Genomic DNA, 22,924 nt, shown 5'->3' on the forward strand with positions numbered 1-22,924 from the left:
CCCGCTGATCTCCCGACAGCAAGTGTGAACGGAGGACCGGGGAGCGGCACCGCCGGTCGGGATGCTTCTGCTGCGAGCAGCAGCTTATCTCCCGGCTTCTCGCAGCAGAAGGAGCCGCACAGGCAGCGCCGCTCCCCGGTCCTCGCTCATACGGAGCCGCACAAGCAGCGCCGCTCCCGGGCCCACACTAATACGACGCTGATTGGTCGCGGTGGCCGGCCACCGCGACCAATCAGCAAGATGGGCTGCAAATTTAAACGCCGCTGTGCTGATTGGTCGCAGCCGGCCACCGCGACCAATCAGCGAGATGGGCGGCAAATTTAAACGCCGCTCTGCTGATTGGCCGCGGTGGCCGGCTGCTACCAATCAGCGAGATGGACGGCAAATTTAAACGCCGCTCTGCTGATTGGTAGCAGCCGGCCACCGCGACCAATGAGCGAGATGGGCGGCAAATTTAAACGCCGCTCTGCTGATTGGTTGCGGCCGGCCACCGCGACCAATCAGTGAGATGGGCGGCAAATTCAAACGCCGCTCTGCTGATTGGTCGCGGTGGCCGGCCGCGACCAATCAGCGAGATGGACGGCAAATTTAAACGCCGCTCTGCTGATTGGTTGCGGCCGGCCACCGCGACCAATCAGCGAGATGGGCGGCAAATTTAAACGCCGCTCTGCTGATTGGTAGCAGCCGGCCACCGCGGCCAATCAGCGAGATGGACGGCAAATTTAAACGCCGCTCTGCTGATTGGTAGCAGCCGGCCACCGCGACCAATGAGCGAGATGGGCGGCAAATTTAAACGCCGCTCTGCTGATTGGTCGCGGTGGCCGGCTGCTACCAATCAGCGAGATGGACGGCAAATTTAAACGCCGCTATGCTGATTGGTAGCAGCCGGCCTCCGCGACCAATGAGCGAGATGGACGGCAAATTTAAACGCCGCTCTGCTGATTGGTCGCGGTGGCCGGCCGACCGCGACCAATCAGCGAGATGGCCGGCAAATTTAAACGCCGCTCTGCTCATTGGTCATGGTGGCCGGCCGACCGCGACCAATCAGCGAGATGTCCGGCAAATTTAAACGCCGCTCTGCTGATTAATCGCGGCCGGCCACCGCGACCAATCAGCGAGATGGGCGGCAAATTTAAACGCCGCTCTGCTGATTGGTCGCGGTGGCCGGCCGGCCGAGACCAATCAGCGAGATTGCCGGCAAATTTAAACAACGCTCTGCTGATTGGTCGATTTTATCGCCAAATTTAAACAAGCTCTCCGGTCCTCACTAACACAGTTCGCTGATTGGTCGCGGCCGCCACCAGTGACCAATCACCGATATTGCCGCCAAATTTAAACACCGTTTTGCTGATTATTCGCGGTTGCCGGCCACGACCAATCAGCGATTTTGGCACCAAATTTAAACAACGGTCTGCTGATTGCGCCCGGTCGGCCGCATACCTATTCTAGAATACCCGATGCGTTAGAATCGGGCCACTATCTAGTATTCCTATATGTCTGTTGAGTTTAGGTCAGAGGACCCACAGGCAGTTCAGACATTGCGGTCCATACACACTGCAGATTCTGGCCATACATCTGAATTATATTGTGTTAGATGATTCAGGGCGGCACGGTGGCTCAGTGGTTAGCACTGTTGCTTTGCAGCTTTGGGCTCAAATCCCACCAAGTACAACATCTGTAAGGAGTTTATATGTTCTCACCATGTTTGCGTGGGTTCTCCAGTTTCCTCTCACACTCCAAAGATATACTGATAGCGAATTTAGATTGTGAGCTCCAATGGGGACAGTGATGCTGTCTGTAAAGTGCTGCGAAATATGATAGATACATAAGCAACGCATAATAAATAAATTAATCCACAATGAAATCCAGTGTGTGAATTCACACTAAAATGACAAATCCAGTACTTATAGTAACACTTGCTATTCAACACTTAAACCAAGTAGTATATGAGGCAGAAGTTGAAACCTTTTTTTCCAAAGGTATACAAACATTTGGAGTGTATTTATTTAATAGAATTAAGCATTAAAATAACAAAGGGACCGATGTAAAATGAGACTGTCCCTCCAATAGCATGCCTCACTCCCACAACATTGCAAAACACTGTTAGTAGTTTTATTTTTCTGATTCTTTTGAGAAGTATATGCTTTTTGCTAGGGTTTTTCCCTACTTTTTTTTTTTTTTTTTTTTTTTAAATGTATTGCTTTTTTGGTGATGATTTTTTTACTGCAGTTTTCACACAAAAAAAATAAAGGAACTAAGTGCAGCAAAAAAAGCACATTACTTAAAAATAAACAAAAAAACATAGAAAGAGGCTTGAAGAAAACGTGAAAAGTCAACTTGAACTTTATTTTTTGGGGACTGGTGGTTGGTGTTGGGTTGACATGAATGTATTACAAAATAGCATAAATGTGATTTTCGCTGTTGGGTTTAGTTACTGTGTTGATCCTCAGAGCCTTCAGTAGTTTCCTAGTTGGTGCTGTAATAGATGTTACCACAGATTAGTCTGATATGATGAATGATTTACACTATACATTGCTGTCAGCCTATGTCTGATAGACTCCCATCACCATACACCTAGTGTATTAATTGCTGTAAGTATTAATAGTATTTCTTTTGTACTAAGAACATCACTTTAGTTCCTAGAGACTTGTCAAATCAGTGACCCCAGAGATTTAAACATATGCCATTTCCATTCAGTGCCCAAAGGAAGCTTGCAGGATAACACTGCTTGATATTGATACATTTCGGTATATAAAATGTCTATATTAAGATATTTTTCTTACTTTTTTGAATTGTTCATTTGATCTACAAGAAAGAGATCAATACTGCCATCTGCTGTTTTTGTAATATTACATGTAATGTAGTGACTACCGGATAAAATGAATGTGTGGGTTATATATTCAGACTCTCACCTAATTTATGATGATTTCTAAAATTCCATTAGATGAAGAACTCAATACAGAATTTCTAAAATTATACAGCCAGATCTCCAGAATAAAGACACATTCTTCATTCATATGTCTGCAAAAAATACATGAAATAGGTATGCTCCATTATGGATATATCAGGACAAAAACTGGGATAACAAAGCACAAATAGGGTCTTATCAGAGTAACAAAGGGGAGACCAAAAGCAAAGGTCCTCACCTGGTGTGGTTGTGTACCCATAACCACTAAAGAGCTCAAGGCTGAGCAGACCCAATGGCTAGAAACACAGGTAATAGGATTAAAAGGGTTAATTCTGCACTGCCAGTCGAGAAATAGAAGAGAATAATATCCAAGAATGCGGTTTATTAGTCAACGCGTTTTGAAGTTCCAGGATTCTTCATCAGGACAAACCACAGTGTGGTTTCATCAGGACATTGTGGTTTGTCCTGATGAAGTTTGGAACTTTGAACCGCATTGACTAATAAACCACATTCCTGGATATCGTTCTCTATTTCTCGACTGGCAGTGAAGAATTAATCCTCTTAATCCTATTATCCATTATGATTAAAGGCAGTGATGTGCCAGTGCACAGGCAGAAGAAGCTGCTACGGAATTAAGTGGTTCCTTTATTGGTTATTTTTTCTTCCAACCAAACCAAAAAACTTGTTTTATTTCATATCTATCTGTAAATGGCTATATTTGCCATGTTATACAATACCCAGTTGATATCGGCCATGAAAGTCAACCACATGTTTATTTGGTACCCACGAAGAGGATTGAACATTCTCGATCTCCCCACCTCCTTCCCCCTGCCGTGTGCTAATTCAATTGAAATATCAACTTCAAAGGGAACTTGTCACGAGTTTGATATCTTAGAAACCATGCCTGTCACCTTTAAAAGCACATAAATGTGCTTCCTACAACCCCTTTATACCATTATAGGTGCCTTTCTATACCTCCAAAAAAGTTTTATTCAAGTCCAGCACTGAATGCAAATTGCAATGTCCAGAGACCAGCGGAGCAGAGTTGTGCAATGTGCAGCTGCCGGCTTCACTTCTATGTCACCCGCACCCTAGCAGGTCAATGGGACAGAGTGAGGCGCATCTGCACAGGTCTCTAATTCCAGCGCGTAGGCATGAGACTTCAAGCACTGTGTGAATGACGTCGGAGATCAAGATATAGAAGAGGCAGTGTTTGAAAGAACCTAGGTGGCGCTGAGTGCCATCTGAATTTGCCAATCGGACTGGCGCACGCAATTTGCATGCAGCGCGGGACATGAATGAAACCGTTTTTTGGAGGTATGCAGGGGCATCTATATGGCTATTAAGGGGTTGTAGGAACCCCTTTTACAGGCCTTTAAAGGTGATGGCCATGGCTTATAAGGTGTAAAACTGGTGATTGGTTCCTTTTAAGGGATTATACAGCATTGGAAAAATATATCTGCAGTCTTGTGGAAGCAGCATCACAACTGTGCACAGATTGTGTATATTATTACAGCTCGGCTTTATTAATTTCAATAGAGTTATACAATAGTATCAAACACAACCCCTGGATGGGAATTCAAGGAAGTAGTCATGTTTTTAAAATGCTTTAAAGCCTTTTTAAAGTGAAGCTATCCAAGTTTTTGCTATCCGTTCTGAGAACATCATAATGTAGGGCAGAGTCCCTGATTCCAGCAGTTTATCACTTACAGGGCTGCGAGTTGTATTTTTTATTTAAAAAATCAGTTTTATCTGCTGCAGATTTACCAGTTCTCTTGATGTTGAGCCCTGTATAACCCCGCTCTCACCACTGATTGGAAGGGTTCTTTGGCAGCTTTCTGCTTATGAACAGTGTGCAATCAGTGATGGAAGCATGGTTATTCAGAGCTCATGAATATTGAGCACTACATGGCTGCAGATTTTCTAGTCCTCTAGTGATAGGGATTTTATCATTGCTACATCAAGCAGTGCAGTAAGTGACATATCACTGAAATCAGTCTGTTATGTTTATATAATTATTAAATTTAAATTAAATTATGCTCCTCACAGATTCCCTTAAAAATTATTTTTGCAAATATCTCATTACTATGGCAATAAAATATAAAGATAAATGTGTTTTCTATTTGTTCTCTCGTTACCTCAAATGTCTTAAAATTATTCTGCAGTTCAGCCTGTGTGCAGACATGACACAATTTTCCATTAGTAATCAGCTTTTTTATTTTTTATAATTACATTGGGTTAGGAATCTTCTTAAAATCCTTGTCTTGTATTATCTCAAGATGGGAACCTGTGTGACCGTGTGACATTACATAGGACCAGTAGCATATTTTGGTAAAAAGAGAGGGTGCAATTTAGGAGAAAAGTGACAGATTCTCATTAGTGGTGTGCAGACTCCATGTGATAATCCTCCTGGTATGACTACATGATATGCCAGAACATTTGTAGTTGGGACAATTCCCTTAAAGGGAATCTGTCAGCAGGTTTTTGTTATGTAATCTGAAGATAGCAGGAGATAAAGGCTGAGACACAGAATTCAGGGATGTTTCACTTGTCAAAGTGTGTGCTGTTTACTAACTGTGAAGGATCACTAAGAGATTAACATTGCTGGACTACATTAGTCCACCATCGCACCCTCCTCCTGTGATAATCAGCTCACTGTCTATGGACTTTGTACACAGAGAGCCTGGTGTGGGTGGGGCTAGCAGTGGCGTGGGTGGGGTTAGCTTGCTCAGCTCTGCTTTATTCTAAATCTAAAATCTCTGATTGTTTCACAATTGCTGCACCCAGTAATCTAAGTGATATATCATTGGATTCAGCTTCTCTTTGCCTACATCAGGCTTCTATGAGATGACGTAGCAAAAACCTGGTGGCAGATTCCCTTTAAGCGGACCCACCATTTTTTTTTGTTACACCTATATTGTAGGTATTTATCATCCCTTAATTTCCTAATTTATGTATAAAGTCAATGCTCATTTTCTAAAGTGTTATTAGGTAGCTTAAAAGTAATCCATAAATCCAAATGTTGGTAAAAGCATTGTAGCCCTTGCAGTCCGTTCAGGAAAGCAATTATAGCCTGGCATGTTTGTAAATTCCAAAGGTCCTGACAGTAAATTCTCTTGTTACAAGTCAGTTGATTGCGCCGTTCCACAATCTGGAGAGAAAATCGTACATTATAGATCTCATCTGTCTTTTTTCCAGTTACAAATGACATTGTTATCTGCTGTAGTGTTTTCTGGAGTAACAAATGCTAAAAATTAAAATGCTAATACAGCACTTAACCTGGATTAACTCTGCAACTGCTGCTCAAGTGAGAGACCGCTTTAAAGGGTAGTGAAATATGTTGAGACTGCATTAGGAGGCATCAATATCCGTGTATCCAGAGGGAGAGAGAAGGCAGAAATACTGATGTGATGGCCCGTTAAACAGTAATGTATTCTTGATCTGATCTGTGTACGCCGTAATCCCTTGCCCCCTCCAGCCTTTTTCTATTGATTTTTATCATCTTGTGTCACCATTGCACTGATGGTCTTTTTGTTCCCCATCAACATTTCAGGATGCATTAAAGATTTTACTTCAAGATAGCTGCATTTATTGTCTAAGATATTTGGCACCAGAAGAATTTGTTTGTCTGTTCTTCTCCACCTCTGTATAGTTTTCTGTGCAGTGTTTATCTGGCTGATCAATCATTCTTCCTCTCTCTATATGTTTTCTTGTAAATGGTTTTAAAGCATCTTTGGATATCGTTCTGCACTTTTGTGTATAAAAAATATCTACATAAAAAGTTTAAATGTTGAATGGCATAAAGTATTGTGCAAAAGTTTTAGGCAGGTGTGGAAAGAAAAATGCAAAGTAAGAATTATTTAAAAAATTGAAGTGTTAGTAATGTATTTTTTATCAATTAAAGGGGTATTCCCATCTCCAAGATCCTATCCCAATATGTAGTAGAAGTAATAATACAATTACCTCCAATTAGAAATGTAGTATAGTTTTTCTGATTCGCTATGTCTCTTTCCTCATGTGCAGGCATTGCAGGACCTTAGGTATCCATGGTTACGACCACTGATATAGTGACAGTTAGCTAGTTGCTAGTGGTCATAACAATGGATAACTAAGGTCCTGCCATGCCTGTACATGAGGAAAGAGACATAGCGAATCAGAAAAACTATACTACACTTCTAATTGGACGTATTTGCTAATATTATTAATATTACATCTACTACATATTGGGATAGGATTTTAGAGATAGGAATACCCCTTTAACAAAATGCAAAGTGAATTAACAAAAGAGAAATCAAAATCAAATCAATATTCTATTAACCCCTTCCAGCACATGGTTATAACTGTACTTCCAGATTGAAAGCAATTTCCCGCAGTGGGGCATACAGTCACGCCTGGTAAATGGCATGGGCACAAGAGTTTTTCCTGTGCCATCTGCAGCAAGAGCCATCTGTTGTACACAGACAGATTCCTGCTGCATGTGCCGAGAACGACATAGTGCCAATCTCAGAACTCTAACACCTCATATGTCGCTGTCACTAGTGACAATGGCATGTGATGAATCAGGCGAAGAGAAATCGCTCCCTTTGTCTGCTCATCGGCTCCCCACAGCGTGATCGTGGAGTGCCGATGGCTGCTATGGAAACAGGGAGGCCTGACAATGGCATATGCCTCAGCCAATCAGATGCCGCCCAGAGCAGGGGTTGATTGGCTAGCTGTTAATCAAAGACTAACAGTGAAGAAAATGCAGTATACATAAGTATTATAGTGCATTATTAATATGATCAAAGCATAGCAAGTCCGAGTCGTCTTGTAAGGCCAGTAAGCATTGTAAAAGCAAAAGGCAAAGAAAATGCTTTTAAGTGTTACAAAGAAAAGTCTAAAAAAAATCATAAAATCTGAATTTTAATAATAAAAAATTATTTTGCTGTATAAAAAACTTAGCCGACACAAAAACATCACATATTTGATATTGCCGCATTTGTTAAGTCCTTGAACTGTATCAATTTTCACCCCATATGGTGAATGAAAAATAGATGAAAAGCTATGCCATAATTGCCATTTTGGTTAGTCTTGGCTCAAAAAAAAAAAGTGATGATATTCATATATATTTCAAAATGGTACCAACATAAACTACAGCTTGTTCGGCAAAAAAAACAAGCCCTAAAATAATTCTTTAAACAGTAAAATGAAAAAGTGAGCGCTCTTACAATAATTTCTTGTGAAAAAGTAGAAAAACATAAAAAAAACTATAAATGTTTGGTATTTCATGATTATATCGAACTGCAGAATAAAGATATGTCAATTTTACCAAACGGTGACAAATAAAAAAATAGAATTGCTGTTTTTGTTGTTTTTGCCTTCCAAAGAATTTATAAAAAAATATCAAAAAGTCACATGTACCATAAAATTTCACCAATGAAAGCTACAGCTTATCCTGTAAAAAATAAGCCTTGATAACACTTTTGATGGGCTCTCCGTATATGGCGATCCCCAAAACAAATTATTTTGTTTTTTGTTAAACCGGTGTATTCTATAAAAGTAATAAAAAATAAATAAAACTATATAGATTTGGTATCAGTATACTGACCCACAAAATGAAGTTAACTCTTAAAATTTTACGTTATTCGCCATTCTGCATAATTAAACTGCAAAAAAAAAAAATTGTGGCAGAACTGTTTTGTTTATATTCCTTCCCATAAGGAGTTAAGAAATATTTGTTAATAAGTGCTATGACGCCCAAAATGTTGCCATTGATAAATTGATACAAATCATCCTGAAAAAAAAACAAGTCCTCATATGACTTTCACCCGATAGAAAAAAAAAAGGTTTGGCTCCTTGAATGCGACAATAGAAAAGTGATGAGGGGGGAGGGGGTGAAATAGTCTGGACACTAAGGTGTTAATACCTGATGGTATGAATGTTGAAAATAAAGTATTTATTAGGACTCGGCCCCACTATCCGTATTTGGTCAGTATTCGGTCAGTATTTTTCTCAGGAGTGGGAGCCAAAACCAGTTGAGGAACAATCAGATAAAAGGTATAATAGAAACAAGTCACCAATTCTGCATTTATCACCCACTCCTGGTTTCGTCTCCCACTCATGAGAAATAATACTGACCAAATACTGATAGTGGGGCTGTGGCCTTAAAGTGAGCCTCACTCTCCTGATGAAGCTGGTGCTCCGGTGAAACATGTTGAGGAGGCTTGTGACATTTAAAATCATGGGAATAATTGAGAGACGTTAAATCGTGAGACCTTCAAAGCTGACTGCAGATACTTAGAGCTCTTCTGGTATTTATGCTACTAAATCAATACAATAATTGTGAAACCCTTTCTTGATATTTTAAATAAATATAAAGATCTACAAATACATTCTCTTATTCATGTTAATAAGGGTATGTACACACAATTCTTTTTTTGCAGCGCACTTTGAACGCAGCATACTTGTGCTGCGTCCAAAGCGCTGCACGCAGGTGAAGCCGCATGTGTTCATTGAGCCCATGCGGCTTCACCGCATCCTATCCTTTGCACTATCTATCATCTCCACAAGAGAAATTAACATGCTGCGGTCTGTGAAGACACGCCGCATGTCCATCTCCACGGGTGAGCCGTAGGAGAACGGGAACGCATAGTGGGCATGGGATTTGTATAAATCCCATCCACTATCCTGTAACATCTGGTCACTGCAGATTGCACGCAGCGCACTTGCGCTGCATCCAATCTGCAGTGAACACTGATCGTGTGCACATACCCTTAAAGTTAAGTTTTATCTGTAGTTCAGTAGCAAGTGGATTTATTGTACCCTTTGTGGTACATTAGGTGTTAATGAAATGCTTTATTTTCCACATTTAAACCATTGGGCATTAATAATTGTTTTTACACAGATGAGAGTAGACTCCCTGCTAACTTTATCCCCTGTCCTAGACCTACTGGGGTCTCTGGGCAGAAAACTAAGATGGGCATAGATCTTTCTAGAATCAAAACCGAAAAATGAACTGGAGTATAAGTTGGTATACATGCTACATGTAGAAGCATGTTCACACTGGCCATTAAACAAACAAATGAACATATGCCCTACTGTAAGTAAATAAAAAGAAATAGTGCATATACATAACATGGGGTACTTAGTACACATTGTTTATGATAATAAAAAAAAAGCGTAAAAGTCATCCCATTAGCGCCAAGGTTTACCCAATCGGGACCGTACTAACCTCTAGTATTAAAAGTTTACTATGTGTCAAAAATTTCCTCAATGTGAATTAGGGCCGAGCAGGACTGGGTCCTGAATATGGATACCCAGCAATGGGAAGCTATATAAATATAATGCCTAACTCAAAGAAAGGGAATCCACACTGTTACCTGCACTGAAAGCAAGAACCTAAAGCAAAACCAAAAGAAATGAGCAAAAGTTGGTATACATGTAACATGTAGGAGCATGTTCACACTGTGGCCATTAAACAGACAAAACCTAAGATAAAAACAAAATCAACATATACCCTTCTGGAAGTAAGTAAAAAGTAAACAGTATCTACTAAGTACCCTATGTTATTTATATGCAGTATTGTTTTTTACTTACTTCTTGTTGAGTATACAGTGGCGATCAAAAGTTTTGCATTTTTTTTTAAAAGTGTGATTACTTCTGTCTGGTTGTTGTGACGCCATTTTCCTGGTGATTTTAGTAAACTGACGAAAATTGTGTTTGACATTGTTTTATCCCTTTATGTGTTAGTTTTCACCATGTGCTGGACCAAATGCTTTGCATATTTTGTAGTAGTCGAATTTTGCCTAAATTTTTTTTTCTGTGTGTGTGTTTTTAGGTTAAAATATGGCAAAGACCAAACCAAATTTATCACCAGATGCCAGGAAGTGTATTATTCTGAGAGTGAAGTCAGGCAAAAGCCAAAAAGAGGTAGCAATGGAATTCAACTGTTCTCAGTCAAGTGTCAGGTATATTAAAGAAAGGAAAAGAAGGTTGTGGAACAGCTGACAAACCTAGAAGTGGACGACCACGGAAAACTTCCTCCAGAGTTGATCACATTATTAAGAAAAAGTCAGTATCTGATGTCCATAGAAACGCTGTACAGATTACACACGAAATGAACGAAGAATATAGGGTCAAAGTGAGTCGCCAAACTGTGGTGCGATGGCTAAGAGCAGTAGGGTTGAATGCACGATGTCCAGTCAAGAAGCCTTTCATCTCTACAAAGAACCGGAAGGTCCGACTTGAGTTTGTCAAAGGACACCGCCAATGGAAAGAGACCGATTGGTCTAAGGTGTTGTGGTCAGGTGAATGGTAGTGATTTCAAGTACTATATATACCGCCCAATTGGAAACCGTAATGATGTAAGGTACCACACACCTACAGTAAAACATGATGGTGGCAATGTCATGGTTTGGGGCTGCTTTTCTGCATCTGCCATTGGCCCTCTACATAGAATTGATGGAAATATGAATGCTACCATGTACAAGGATATATTGGAGAATGTAATGCTGCTACATGGTAAAAGCAAAGTTGGCAGGGAATGGAAATTCTAGCAAGACAATGATCCTAAGCAAACATCCAATTTAGTCAAAAATTGGTTAGCAAAGAAAAATGTTAGCCTGTTGCAATGGCCAAGACAATCACCTGATTTACACCCTATAGAGCATCTATGGGATGAGTTTGGGTGACTAGTTGGGGCCCGTACCCATAGCAATAAAGATGAATTTTTTGCAGATTTGCAAATGGAATGGAGCAAGATCCCTCAATATGTCTTGAATACCCAAGTGGCTTCAATGCCCCGTTGGTGTGGTGCAGTAATTAAAGCAAGAAGTTTTGCTACAAAATACGAAGTTATGGCTTTGCAAACAATGAATTACTCTCTATGTTGTGATCAATAAATAGTATATGCAAAACTTTTAGCAGTCAGTTTTCTTTAATTAAATAACCATAGCTATATTCAAAAGCATTTTGGTTAAAATTAAGGTCTTGCATGATGACAACTTCATGCACTTTCATTTCATCACAAGGAAAATGGCATCACAACAACCAGACAGAAGTAATCACACTTTAAAAAAAAAAAGCAAAACTTTTGGTCGCCACTGTGTGTTCATTTTGTTTCTATCTTAGGTTTTGTCTTTCTAGATTCAAGACAAGTGTATGTGAAATGCTCATGTCTTAAAGTTACATATTTAGATTGTAACCTTGTACCTGGCATTCTCTGGTACCTACCATGTAAAGGCAAAAACAAAGCTGAAACTAAGAATGTTTCATTGGTAGAATCAAATTGAACCATTAAATTACCCTTTCCAATACAACTATTTAAAATGTGTTTTTGTTGTGGCACTAAGAGAGGAACTTTCACCAGTTTGAGCTTTTAAACTATCCACATCATTGAACAATTGTCTGCAGAGCTGAGTAAAATGTAATTTTTACATTTTGATTCCTCCTCCCCATTGTGAAGATATTCGCTTGTAAACTTTAGGTTATAATTTACGATAACCTAAGAGAGCGTTACCAGAGATTTTTCTCTGTGGGTGTGTACTTCTTCCCCTGTATGATGTTAACTAATCACAAGCAGTCAATAAAATACAGGGGAAAGAGGAACACACAACAATAGGTTAGAGCAGGTTTTCTCCTTTTGTTAGACATGTGATGACAGTCTGATTTCCTCACTGGTCTCACTGCAGAGCTTTGTGTGATTACAAAGTACTAGGAGCAGAGCAGAGATGAATATGATTACAAACACTTCTTTCGCCTTTACCTCATTTGCCAGTTTGGGAGGAGGGGCTGTAGAGCATAGTTGACAACACTGTGAGGAGAGTAATGAGAAAAAAGCTCTGCTGTACTGCATCCCCCACCCCCCAAACTAGCTGCCACTAGATGAAAGCTGAAATGTTTATGTAATCACACTCCTCTCTGTTCTACTTCCAGACTTTTGTAACCACAGACAGCTCTGCAGGAAGATCAGTGAGAGAAGCAGACTGTCTGTCATTACATGTCTTCCCCAGAAGAAACCTGCTCTAAGCTATTGTGATGGTATGTTTTTCTTTTCCCTAGTATGTTGCTGCCTTCTTATAATTTGTTAACATCATAAAGGGAGAAGAAGTACACATCCCCATAGAAAAATCCCTGGTGAGTTTATCATAAATTGTAACCTTAACTTTACCAGCTAATATTTTACAACAGAGGAAAAAATGGAAAAGTAAAAACTACATTTTTTTTTTGCTCTACAGCCACTATTCCATTATGTGGTCAGTTTAACATGCTAAAACTAGTAAAAGGTTCTCTTTAAGGGTAGGTATTCAGGGCAGCCGAAGTTAGGGGGCAGCACTATGTGTTTATTTGTTTTTTATTTGTTTATTTTATTAGCTGCTACCGCAGAGGTCTGGCAATTCACCACAATAGATTGGAAGTAATGTTTTTCTAGGCAGGGGAGCTTATGTGCAGATATACCATATATACTCGAGTATAAGCCGACCCGAGTATAAGCCAAGGTACCTAATTTTACCACAGAAAACTGGGAAAACTTATTGACTCGAGTATAAGCCTAGGGTGGGAAATGCAGCAGCTACTGGTAAATTTCCCCATCCTGGTACGCATTGCTCCCTCATCCCCAATCCTAGTATGCATGACCCCCCTTCATCCCCAATCCAGGTATGCATGACCCCCCCTCATCCCCAATCCTGGTATGCATGACCCCCCTCATCCCCAATCCTGGTATGCATGATCCCCCCTCATCACCAATCCTGGTATGCATGGCCCCCCTCATCCCCAATCCTGGTATGTATGGCACCCCTCATCCCCCAATCCTAGTATGTATAGCCTCATCACTGTATGCATAAAAAAATAAACACTTATACTCACCTTCCTTCCTCACCTCTGCTCCAGTGCTGCGTCCTGTTCTGCTGCATCAGCTCATGTCAGCATCTGAGCAGCGCATGACATTACAGCCATGCGCACTCAGATGCTGATATGAGCTGCTGGCATTTTCACTCCTCTCCACGCCCGGACTATGGGCGTGGAGAAGAGTGAACATGCATTCTCTTTAGTAGCGGGCACTGTCGGCAGGAGCTGCGGCTCAGCGCTCCTCTGTGCCCACTACTAAAGAGAATGAATATTCATTCTTCTCCACGTCCATTGGCGTGGAGAAGAGTGAATATTAGTTTCCCTTTAGCAGCGGTCACATGTGGTAGCTGCAGCAGATGGCTACTGCGTGTACCCGCTCCTCCACCGCAACCCTCCCCACCACTATCCACCACCAGAATTTCTATATACTCGAGTATATACCCGAGTATAAGCCGAGGGGGGCTCTTTCAGCACAAAAAATGTGCTGAAAAACTCGACTTATACTCGAGTATATACGTTAGTTCTTCTTGCAGTTATCACTGTGTATGTAAGCCGTGACTGTAGGATTACAAGATGCTGTTGTCTGTTGGACCAAGGACTCAAACACATTATGAACTATTATGCACACATGTATTCTTTCCAAGTTATTGTTCACGTGCATGTGCTTGTAGCAAATGTGTATATTACTGCATGTTAGTGAATGTGCATATACTGTATGTACATAGTGAGTGTGCATAAATGAGCATGTGGCATGCCTGTATGTTGTGCGTGCATGTATGTATGTAATGAGCATGTATTTATTTTTATCATTTTCTAATATTTTCTTACTTTTAAAATTGGAGTGTCTGTCATAATTTAAAGATTAGTAAATGAGTGTTGAGAAAGTCTTGAAAAAATGGGGTAGCCAGCAAAATAGGGCGTATTGTATTCAAGTGTCTAGGATGGAATGAGATGTGAATATGTCAATGCTTATTGATCTTCATTGAGAGTTTAATCCTGCATTTCATTGCACATTTTAGTTTTATACGTTGTTTCTTTGCTGTTTGTGCAGCACATATTGTATGTAGAAAATGATTAGAACTGAGACATCTGCTGTGACATTAAATTGGGTGGAGAGGCTAAAAATTGGGCAAGTACGAGCTGACTTCCAAAACCCCAAACTTGTGTGAGTTCCTGTTCTATGTTTGATAGAATTATATTTTAGAGTTGTTCTCTTTTCCTTTAGCCCAATTAGATCATGATGATGATGATGATGATGATAAAACAGGCATGTCACCATCCTCAGAGGACAAACTCAGGCACATGCACAGACACTCAGCTGGGAACTTGAAGGCTATCAAGAATTCAAGTGTAGAACACATCAGCACAGTGGGAGAAAGAATAGATCCTTCACTACCATTAGAGAGTCAATTGTAAGTACTATTAATGTTGTTCCGGAGCCACAATAAAAAAAGAAATGTAATGCCCACATGACAATAATTATGTCAATGTATAGAATTTCAACAAGACCATACCCCTTTGTATATAAAGGAATGGTCATATTTATATGTTTACTTTTAACATGCAGAAAAACCTCATCATTGAGATGATCATCAAAATTGCATTGATATGTAGTCTTCTATAGGCATAATGCTCTCAAAATACTTTGGATATTGAATTATTAAAGGGTTATTCCCAGAATAACAAGTTATTCCTTATCACAATTTAATTTGCTGATCGCTAATGGTTTGACTGCTGATACCCACAGCAGTCCCGAAATCAGAAATCTGGAATTTCCAAGAACAGGGCAAGAGTGGAGCTGAGGTGTGCCTGCTCGACCTCCGCTCTATTCATTGTCTGTCGGACCTCCGTAAATAGTGGAGCGCTGTACTTTCTCCAGCAGTTCCATAGACAATGAAGGGATCAGAGATCAAGACTTTGCACCTCCTCTTCATTCAAGCTGGTGCTACAGATTCCTGATCTTGGGTTTCTAACGTCAAGATCTTGAGATTCCTGCGGTACTCACTGGTCATACCCCTAGTGATCAGGAAGTTATCTCCTTTCTTGTGCGTAGGGGATTGCTAGTTATTTTGGGACTAACCCTTGAAAGGGGCTGTACCAAGTTTTGAAGTTATCCCATGGAGGTAAGGTGGGCATAGTCAGCCTCTGCTCTATTCAGAGAGGGTTCTGTAAAGCCCCATACTTGAGATCTGTAGTGATCCCCCCCAGTGATCAAGAAGTTAACACCTATCCTAGGGGACGTCTCTAAAACTTGGTACAACCCTTTTAAAACACTTAACAGAAAAATCTGTTCTACTAATTATCTACTCAAAGATGTAATTTTTTGGCAATGATTTCATATTTTTATCAAGTTTGTGAATTTTATTTGGCTTAAAGAAGGCCTTTTACAAACTTTAGCATTATAAACTGTACATTCCTGCTCATAGTAGCAGGAGTGTAGATGAAAATAATTTTTTCCATTTTTTTTCTTTCATTTTTACTTCACTCTGTTGTGGAGATAAAGGGTGCCAAAATTTCTAGCTCCAATTTCATGAAATTAGGCGTTTTATTTTGAACAGTTCTGTGGGCATGTACTGTAAACTCACTAGTAGATTCCCACAATTTTGACTGAAATGGAATGCTCATAGAGAAGGTCAGAATTGTGCCAGCCTGGTCATGAGACTTAATCTGTCTCATATGACCGAGCTGGCAACTCCTCTCTAACTGCACTAACAGTAATACTTACCCATAGAGGGATTCTCAAGCTCTGCTGTTTCTGCGACGCTCCTCACTCTGATGCTACTGTCCACATCCTCTCCTAGGCTTTTCAGGGGTCTCTGCTCTCTGGAAGCCACTTGGATATGAACAGGCAGAGGATATTTATTTCAAGAAAGAATAAAGTTTATTGTCCTTCATAAACTTTACAGCTCCAACCTTTCTTAAACACAAATGAATAAGAAAACAGTCCTTTCTCTGGTTAAGCCAAAGTTTATCAAAACTGTCTCACCAACCTGGTATTACAGGCACTTCTTAGTTGCCTAGTATAGACTTATCCACCATGAATGGTCTTTCTCCAGCTGCAACACCAACACTGGATTAACTCTGCTGAGTTAACCCAGCTGCCTGTTATTAGGCCCATAAGAGCCGGAATGTAGTATGGGAGCGACCTTTCCCACCCAGGCTCTTTTAGTCACTCCTAAATCCCAGACCAAAAATCCAGTCAAATAAAAACCCTCTCAATAACCTAGTGTTACTGATACAGGCTTCCTGGGACTTGCATTACTGCCTTGATGGTACATACCTGCCATCCAGGACCTTATCACCTGCTTTCTTACGGCTTTAATCCCAGGAAGTGTTGGGGGGGGGGGGGCTGCTTTATGAGCATGATTGAGTGAGACTTCATCTATCTCACATGTGATCACACTTCGATTGGATGCAGCAGCAGCATTAGAGTGAGGAGCATCTGTCGACAGCAAATCTACTACAGGTAAATATTCCTGTTAATGAGACAGACACATGGCATAGTTCTGACCTTTTCTGAGGACATTCCATTTTGGTCAGAACTTTAAGCGTCTACTTTTTTATCCCTATGGAGTGGAGAAAAATAAACATTTTCATCTACATTCCTGCTATTATGTAATTTCTATATAATTCCATATTTGCATATGGATTAGATAATATAGTTGCATACTAGCATAGTGACTCTAATTTTTATCAGTCAACCAAGCTATATCAAAATATTTTTTTTTATTAAAGATGCATTCAATTATGAGTTATAGTTCAGTAGATGATTACAGGCAATAGTGTGCAGGAATGTAGATAAAAACTTTTTTTTTTTATTTCTGCTACTATGTGCAGGAATGTACAGTTTCTAATGCTAAAATTTGAGAAAGCTCCTCTTTTATATGGATATGTTTTATTAAGATTCAATAATTGAATAACATGTCCTATTCCATAATCTATTAACAAATCTCATCATGTATCTGAACTTCATGTGTCCTTTATCATGACCGTGAAAAAAGACATGAGGGAGTAGAGATTTACAAATAAGATGACTCTCTTCATTTTCAAGTCACATTACAAGGTCATTAAAAATAATGCAAAAAAATAAATATATCTAGACAGATTATATTTTTTTTTACTAGAACTATAAAATTTCAATTTTGCTTGGCATCTTTATTACATTTTTAAACCTTAGTAATTTCTTGCTACCTATCATTGTACATCTTAAAGTTTTACATTGTGATTGATGATTTGTACATAAAATAAATGTGATTTTAAAAGTTTTCTTATTTTTACTTAGAAGGTAATCTGTCCCCGATTTAAGCTTCCCATTCTGAGGCAGTGTAATATAGGGACAGGGACACTAATTTTAATGCTGGGTTACTTCTAGGGCTTCTTGCTGTAGTTTGGAAAAAAAATACTGTTTTATTTGCTGCAGCTCTGCTAGTCCTCTCAATGATGAAGTCTGAAAAATCCTACCCATACTACTGATTTATAGATTTCTACCTACACTGGGCCCTAGCAGAAGGTTGCCAATCAATAGTGACTGGAAGACACATCTGGAACTCATGTATATTGAGGACTACAGACCAGGCGCTCATGATGTAAAGCACTAGCAGAACTGCAGCAAAGAAGTTATTTTATAAAAGATGCAACAAGAAGCTCAGTCAGTGACCCAACATTCCAAACAGGGTATTTGCCCCTACTTTATGTTACTGGTCACAGATTGTCTACAAAGTACAGCACCGCTTGCCCCCCCTCCCCTCCCAAATGGAGAAACTTGTTTTGTGTTCCAAACAAATAAACTAATACAAATGCAATTATGAGCTAATAACATCTAAGGTTCCTTTAAACTGTATCTGTCACCAGGTTTTTTTCCACCTAATCTAAGGGCATCATAATGTAGAGGCAGAGGCCCTGATTCCAGTGATGTCACTTACTGGGCTGGTTAGTGTATTTTTGATAATCTCCTGCTGATTAAACTAATTTTATCATTAGAGGACTAGTAAACCTGCTGCCAGCAAGTCAAGCATATTCATGATCTCTGTATAATTGCACCTCCACCACTGATTGACCGCTTTCTGTATACACTGTATAAATACAGAAAGCGAGCAATCAGTGGTTTATGTTTATACAGAGTTCAGCATTCAGATAACTGGTAGATCTGCAGAAGATAAAGTGATTTGATTAAAATGCCTCAAGTAGCTCAAGTAAGTGACACATCATTGGAATAAGGGTCTCTGACCCTAGATCATGCTGCTCACAGATTGGGTAGCAAACACTTGGTGACAGATGCCCATAAAGTTGCAGATGAGAGACGCACTATTTGTGTTTTTAAATCTTTGAGATTTTTACTGTTAGTTGGTTTGTATCCAATGATGAAGTCTGCATTGACATGCTAAACTTCACTTTAACTAAGTACACTAGAACTCCAATAATCCACCAGCAGAGGATTGATGTCTTAAATTTTTGCCAGAATGGGGCATACAGTCCCACTTGTGAGACTTATAAGCTCTTGCACATTATAGTTTTGGGTTCAGAGGAGAATTCCTGGCATTTAAGGTTTTTTTTATGTTGCATTGGCAAGAGCTATGGACACTCTTATCATACATCAAAGGAGTTTTGGGGCCTGATTACACTTGTAGATGATCGTTAAGATTTGAATGTTTATGACCCATCGTTCACGATAATTGTGTTCTGTAAATTGGTTGAATGACTTTATGAACGATAAGTCCAAAAACTCTTGTTTATCATGCATGAAATAATTTATGCATGCAAAAAAGAGATGTAATTGCTCGTTCATTGATTATGCAAAGAAAATGGAAAATGCCTCTGCCTAGGAATATTAAACAATTGGACATTAATAATTTATTATGCTTTTATCATCAATTTTCTGCTATTCTGTACAGATTTTATATTCCGATCATATTGTCTACTGCTTACACAATTATCTACTTGAGTAAATGGGCCCTTCTAGTTTTGAAGCAAGAGATTAGGTATAAGGACTGCTGAGGCAAGAGATCAGGAGAGGTCTTCAAGATACCATCAAGCAAATGGGGCTGAGTTGCCATACCAGATACAGTCTTTTGACATAAGTGGGTGCTGTTAAAGGAAAAAGTATAGGTTTTTCTAATACAACCTCTAAAAATATATTATCCTACTATCTTTGAAGAAGCAGAAAGAGCATTTTTTTAACATATTGACTAGGCCAAACCTGATACCGCTTAAAGGGAATCTGTCAGCAGGTTTTTGCTATGTAATCTTAGGACAGCATGTGACAGGGGTTAAAACACAGAATTCAGCGATGTGTCACTTATCAGGCTGTGTGCGATTGTTTACTTATAGTGTAGGTTTTATCACTAGGACATTATGATTGCTGTGACTAGCTGGTGCGCTAGCACTGGTCCGACTCCACCCCCTCCTTTGATAAGCAGCTCACTCTCTATAGACCATGTACATAGAAACCTGGTGTGGGTGGGGTTAGCTTTCTCAGCTTTGCTGCATTTCTAAATCTAAGAACTCTGATTGTGTCACAGTAAACTAAGTGATACATCGTTGGAATCAGGGTCTCTTTGCCTACATCATGCTGTTCTCAGATGCGGTAGCAAAAATCTTCTGACAGATTCCCTTTAAAGCTGTAAGGTTTTAGGACTGACCGCACAGATATTCCAATGAGCATTACATGTACTGTAGGTATAGAAGCCTCTCCTACAGATGAGTTTGTTCTTTTAGTAATACATTTACCAGCTATGAATTAAGAGGGCAACTTGAATAACATTGACCAGTGGTGGCCATTCTGAGTGTTGTGTCCAAATATACATAACTAGAAAAACACATTGTAAAAAAATCCTCATATGAAGATATATTCCTTTAAAATCTAGTAAATGGTGGTATATTAATCCGGGCTTAATAATTTGATAAGAAAGAGAGTAGAACCATTTATCATATGTTATGGATGGAAGAGAGAAAATTGGAAATTTTAAGAAAATCAAAACACTCTTTATAACACAAACCTATAAATATATTATTATGTTTAATGATTGGATTCCCCTGCAGCTGGTACCATGGTGCAATCAGCCGCACAGATGCAGAGAGTCTCCTGAGGCTGTGTAAAGAAGCAAGTTACCTGGTGCGAAACAGCGAGACCAGCAAGATTGACTTTTCCTTATCACTGAAGTAGGTGCCACATTTTATACTGAAACAAGGGAATACCTGATTGTTCAAAAGAAACCCAGTTTGATTTTGTTATTTAGCATCAATTTTATTATTCTTTAAATTACCAAATTTTGTGCTTTGTGTTAATTATTACAGTGCTGAAAATCCATAATTATGTTAACTTGATTAACTGCCCTGAGCTTTTAAAAATATATGACGTTTAATATTTTCCTTAGCCAGTGTTAAAGGGATTTGAACTAAACAAACATGAAGACCTTTGCAATGTTGGCAACTGGAAACTGTGTAACAACTAAACATTAAAGGGAACCTGTCACCAGAAAAAAACACTATTAACCTGCAGATATGGGGTTAATCTGCAGGTTAATAACTTTACTAACCTGCCCGGCGCCTGCATGTAGCCAAACACTGCTGGGAGAAAATGAGCTTTGTTCCCTCGGCAGCGTTCTGGCTTTAGTCACGGGCACAGCGCCGGCGCTGGTTCAGTCATCGCTCTGACTATACAAAGCGGCAGGTGTAACCGTGCCCCCGACCCTGACTGACACTGACTTTTTTTTTTTTTTTTTACTTAGAGCGGTGCCCTCATGATTGAAGCCGGAACGCTTTGAGGGGATTAAAGTTAATTTTCTCTCCGCAGTGTTTGGCTAAGTGTTGGTGCCGGTCAGATTAATGCTAATAATGGAAGATATAAGTCCCAACACTCACTTGTAGAAAATCAGTTCATTTATTCCACATAGAAGATCTACAAAATGTTTCAGCCCCTCACAGGCTTTTGTCAATTGTGGATAACAACACAACTTACAAACATATATAGAGAAATTCAAGGAAATAACATCATGATTAAAAAATAAGAAACCACAATGAAACATTCCAATCCATTTACAAAAATTTTTACAAAAAAACTAACATCAAAAAATGATTTACATATAATAAAACATCAAAAATAATCTACATAAAATAAAATTAATCATACAAAATTATAAAAAATTAGATGAAATAATTCTCTAATATCATATGCCCATGCCCAAACAATTTAATACTCTATTCAGAAACAGATGTAATTGTTCTCATAATCAATCCTCCAACCATACATAATACCTCCTACATATCGCATATATTCCCATGCCTCACATTATACAGTGGGTACGGAAAGTATTCAGACCCCTTTAAATTTTTCACTTTGTTTCATTGCAGCCATTTGGTCAATTCTAAAAAGTTCCTTTTTTTCTCATTAAAGTACACTCTGCACCCCATCTTGACTGAAAAAAAAACAGAAATGTAGAAATTTTTGCAAATTTATTAAAAAAGAAAAACTGAAAGTATTGAGTAGAAGCACCCTTTTGAGCTAGAACAGCCATGAGACTTCTTGGGAATGATACAACAAGTTTTTCACACCTGGATTTGGGGATCCTCTGCCATTCTTCCTTGCAGATCCTCTCCAGTTCCATCAGGTTGGATGGTGAACGTTGGTGGACAGCCATTTTCAGGTCTCTCCAGAGATGCTCAATTGGGTTTGTCAGGGCTCTGGCTGGGCAAGTCAAAAATGGTCAGAGTTGTTCTGAAGCCATTCCTTTGTTATTTTAGCTGTGTGCTTAGGGTCATTGTCTTGTGGGAAGGTGAACCTTCGGCCAAGTCTGAGGTCCTGAGCACTCTGGAAGTAGTTTTCATCCAGGATATCTCTGTACTTGGCCGCATTCATGTTTCCTTCAATTGCAACCAGTCGTCCTGTTCCTGCAGCTGAAAAACACCCCCATGGCATGATGCTGCCATCACCATGTTTCACTGTTGGGATTGTATTGGGCAGGTGATGAGCAGTGCCTGGTTTTCTCCACACATACTGCTTAGAATTATTACCAGAAAGTTCTATCTTCGTCTCATCAGACTAGAGACTCTTATTTCTCATAGTCTGGGAGTCCTTCATGTGTTTTTAAGCAAACTCTATGCGGGCTTTCAAATGTCTTGCACTGAGCAGAGGCTTCCATCGGGCCACTGTGCCATAAAGGCCCGACTGGTGGAGGGCTGCAGTGATAGTTG

General features: G+C 39.6%; 1 protein-coding gene across 3 annotated transcripts in view; it reads left to right on the plus strand.

Annotated features, from left to right (window-relative positions):
- The window catches only part of SHF (Src homology 2 domain containing F), a 331,977-nt gene that overhangs the window by 251,560 nt on the left and 57,493 nt on the right, over positions 1–22,924 (plus strand). For all 3 annotated transcript variants that reach the window (XM_073652898.1, XM_073652899.1, XM_073652896.1), the window contains 2 exons: positions 14,961–15,147; positions 20,774–20,893. In XM_073652898.1, coding sequence (XP_073508999.1) covers positions 14,961–15,147; positions 20,774–20,893 — 307 coding nt within the window. The remainder of the gene's footprint in view (positions 1–14,960; positions 15,148–20,773; positions 20,894–22,924) is intronic.

Source organism: Phyllobates terribilis, unplaced genomic scaffold (genome assembly GCF_046119375.1).
Source record: "Phyllobates terribilis strain yellow unplaced genomic scaffold, ASM4611937v1 Scaffold_11__3_contigs__length_659146591, whole genome shotgun sequence".
Taxonomy (NCBI): domain Eukaryota; kingdom Metazoa; phylum Chordata; class Amphibia; order Anura; family Dendrobatidae; genus Phyllobates; species Phyllobates terribilis.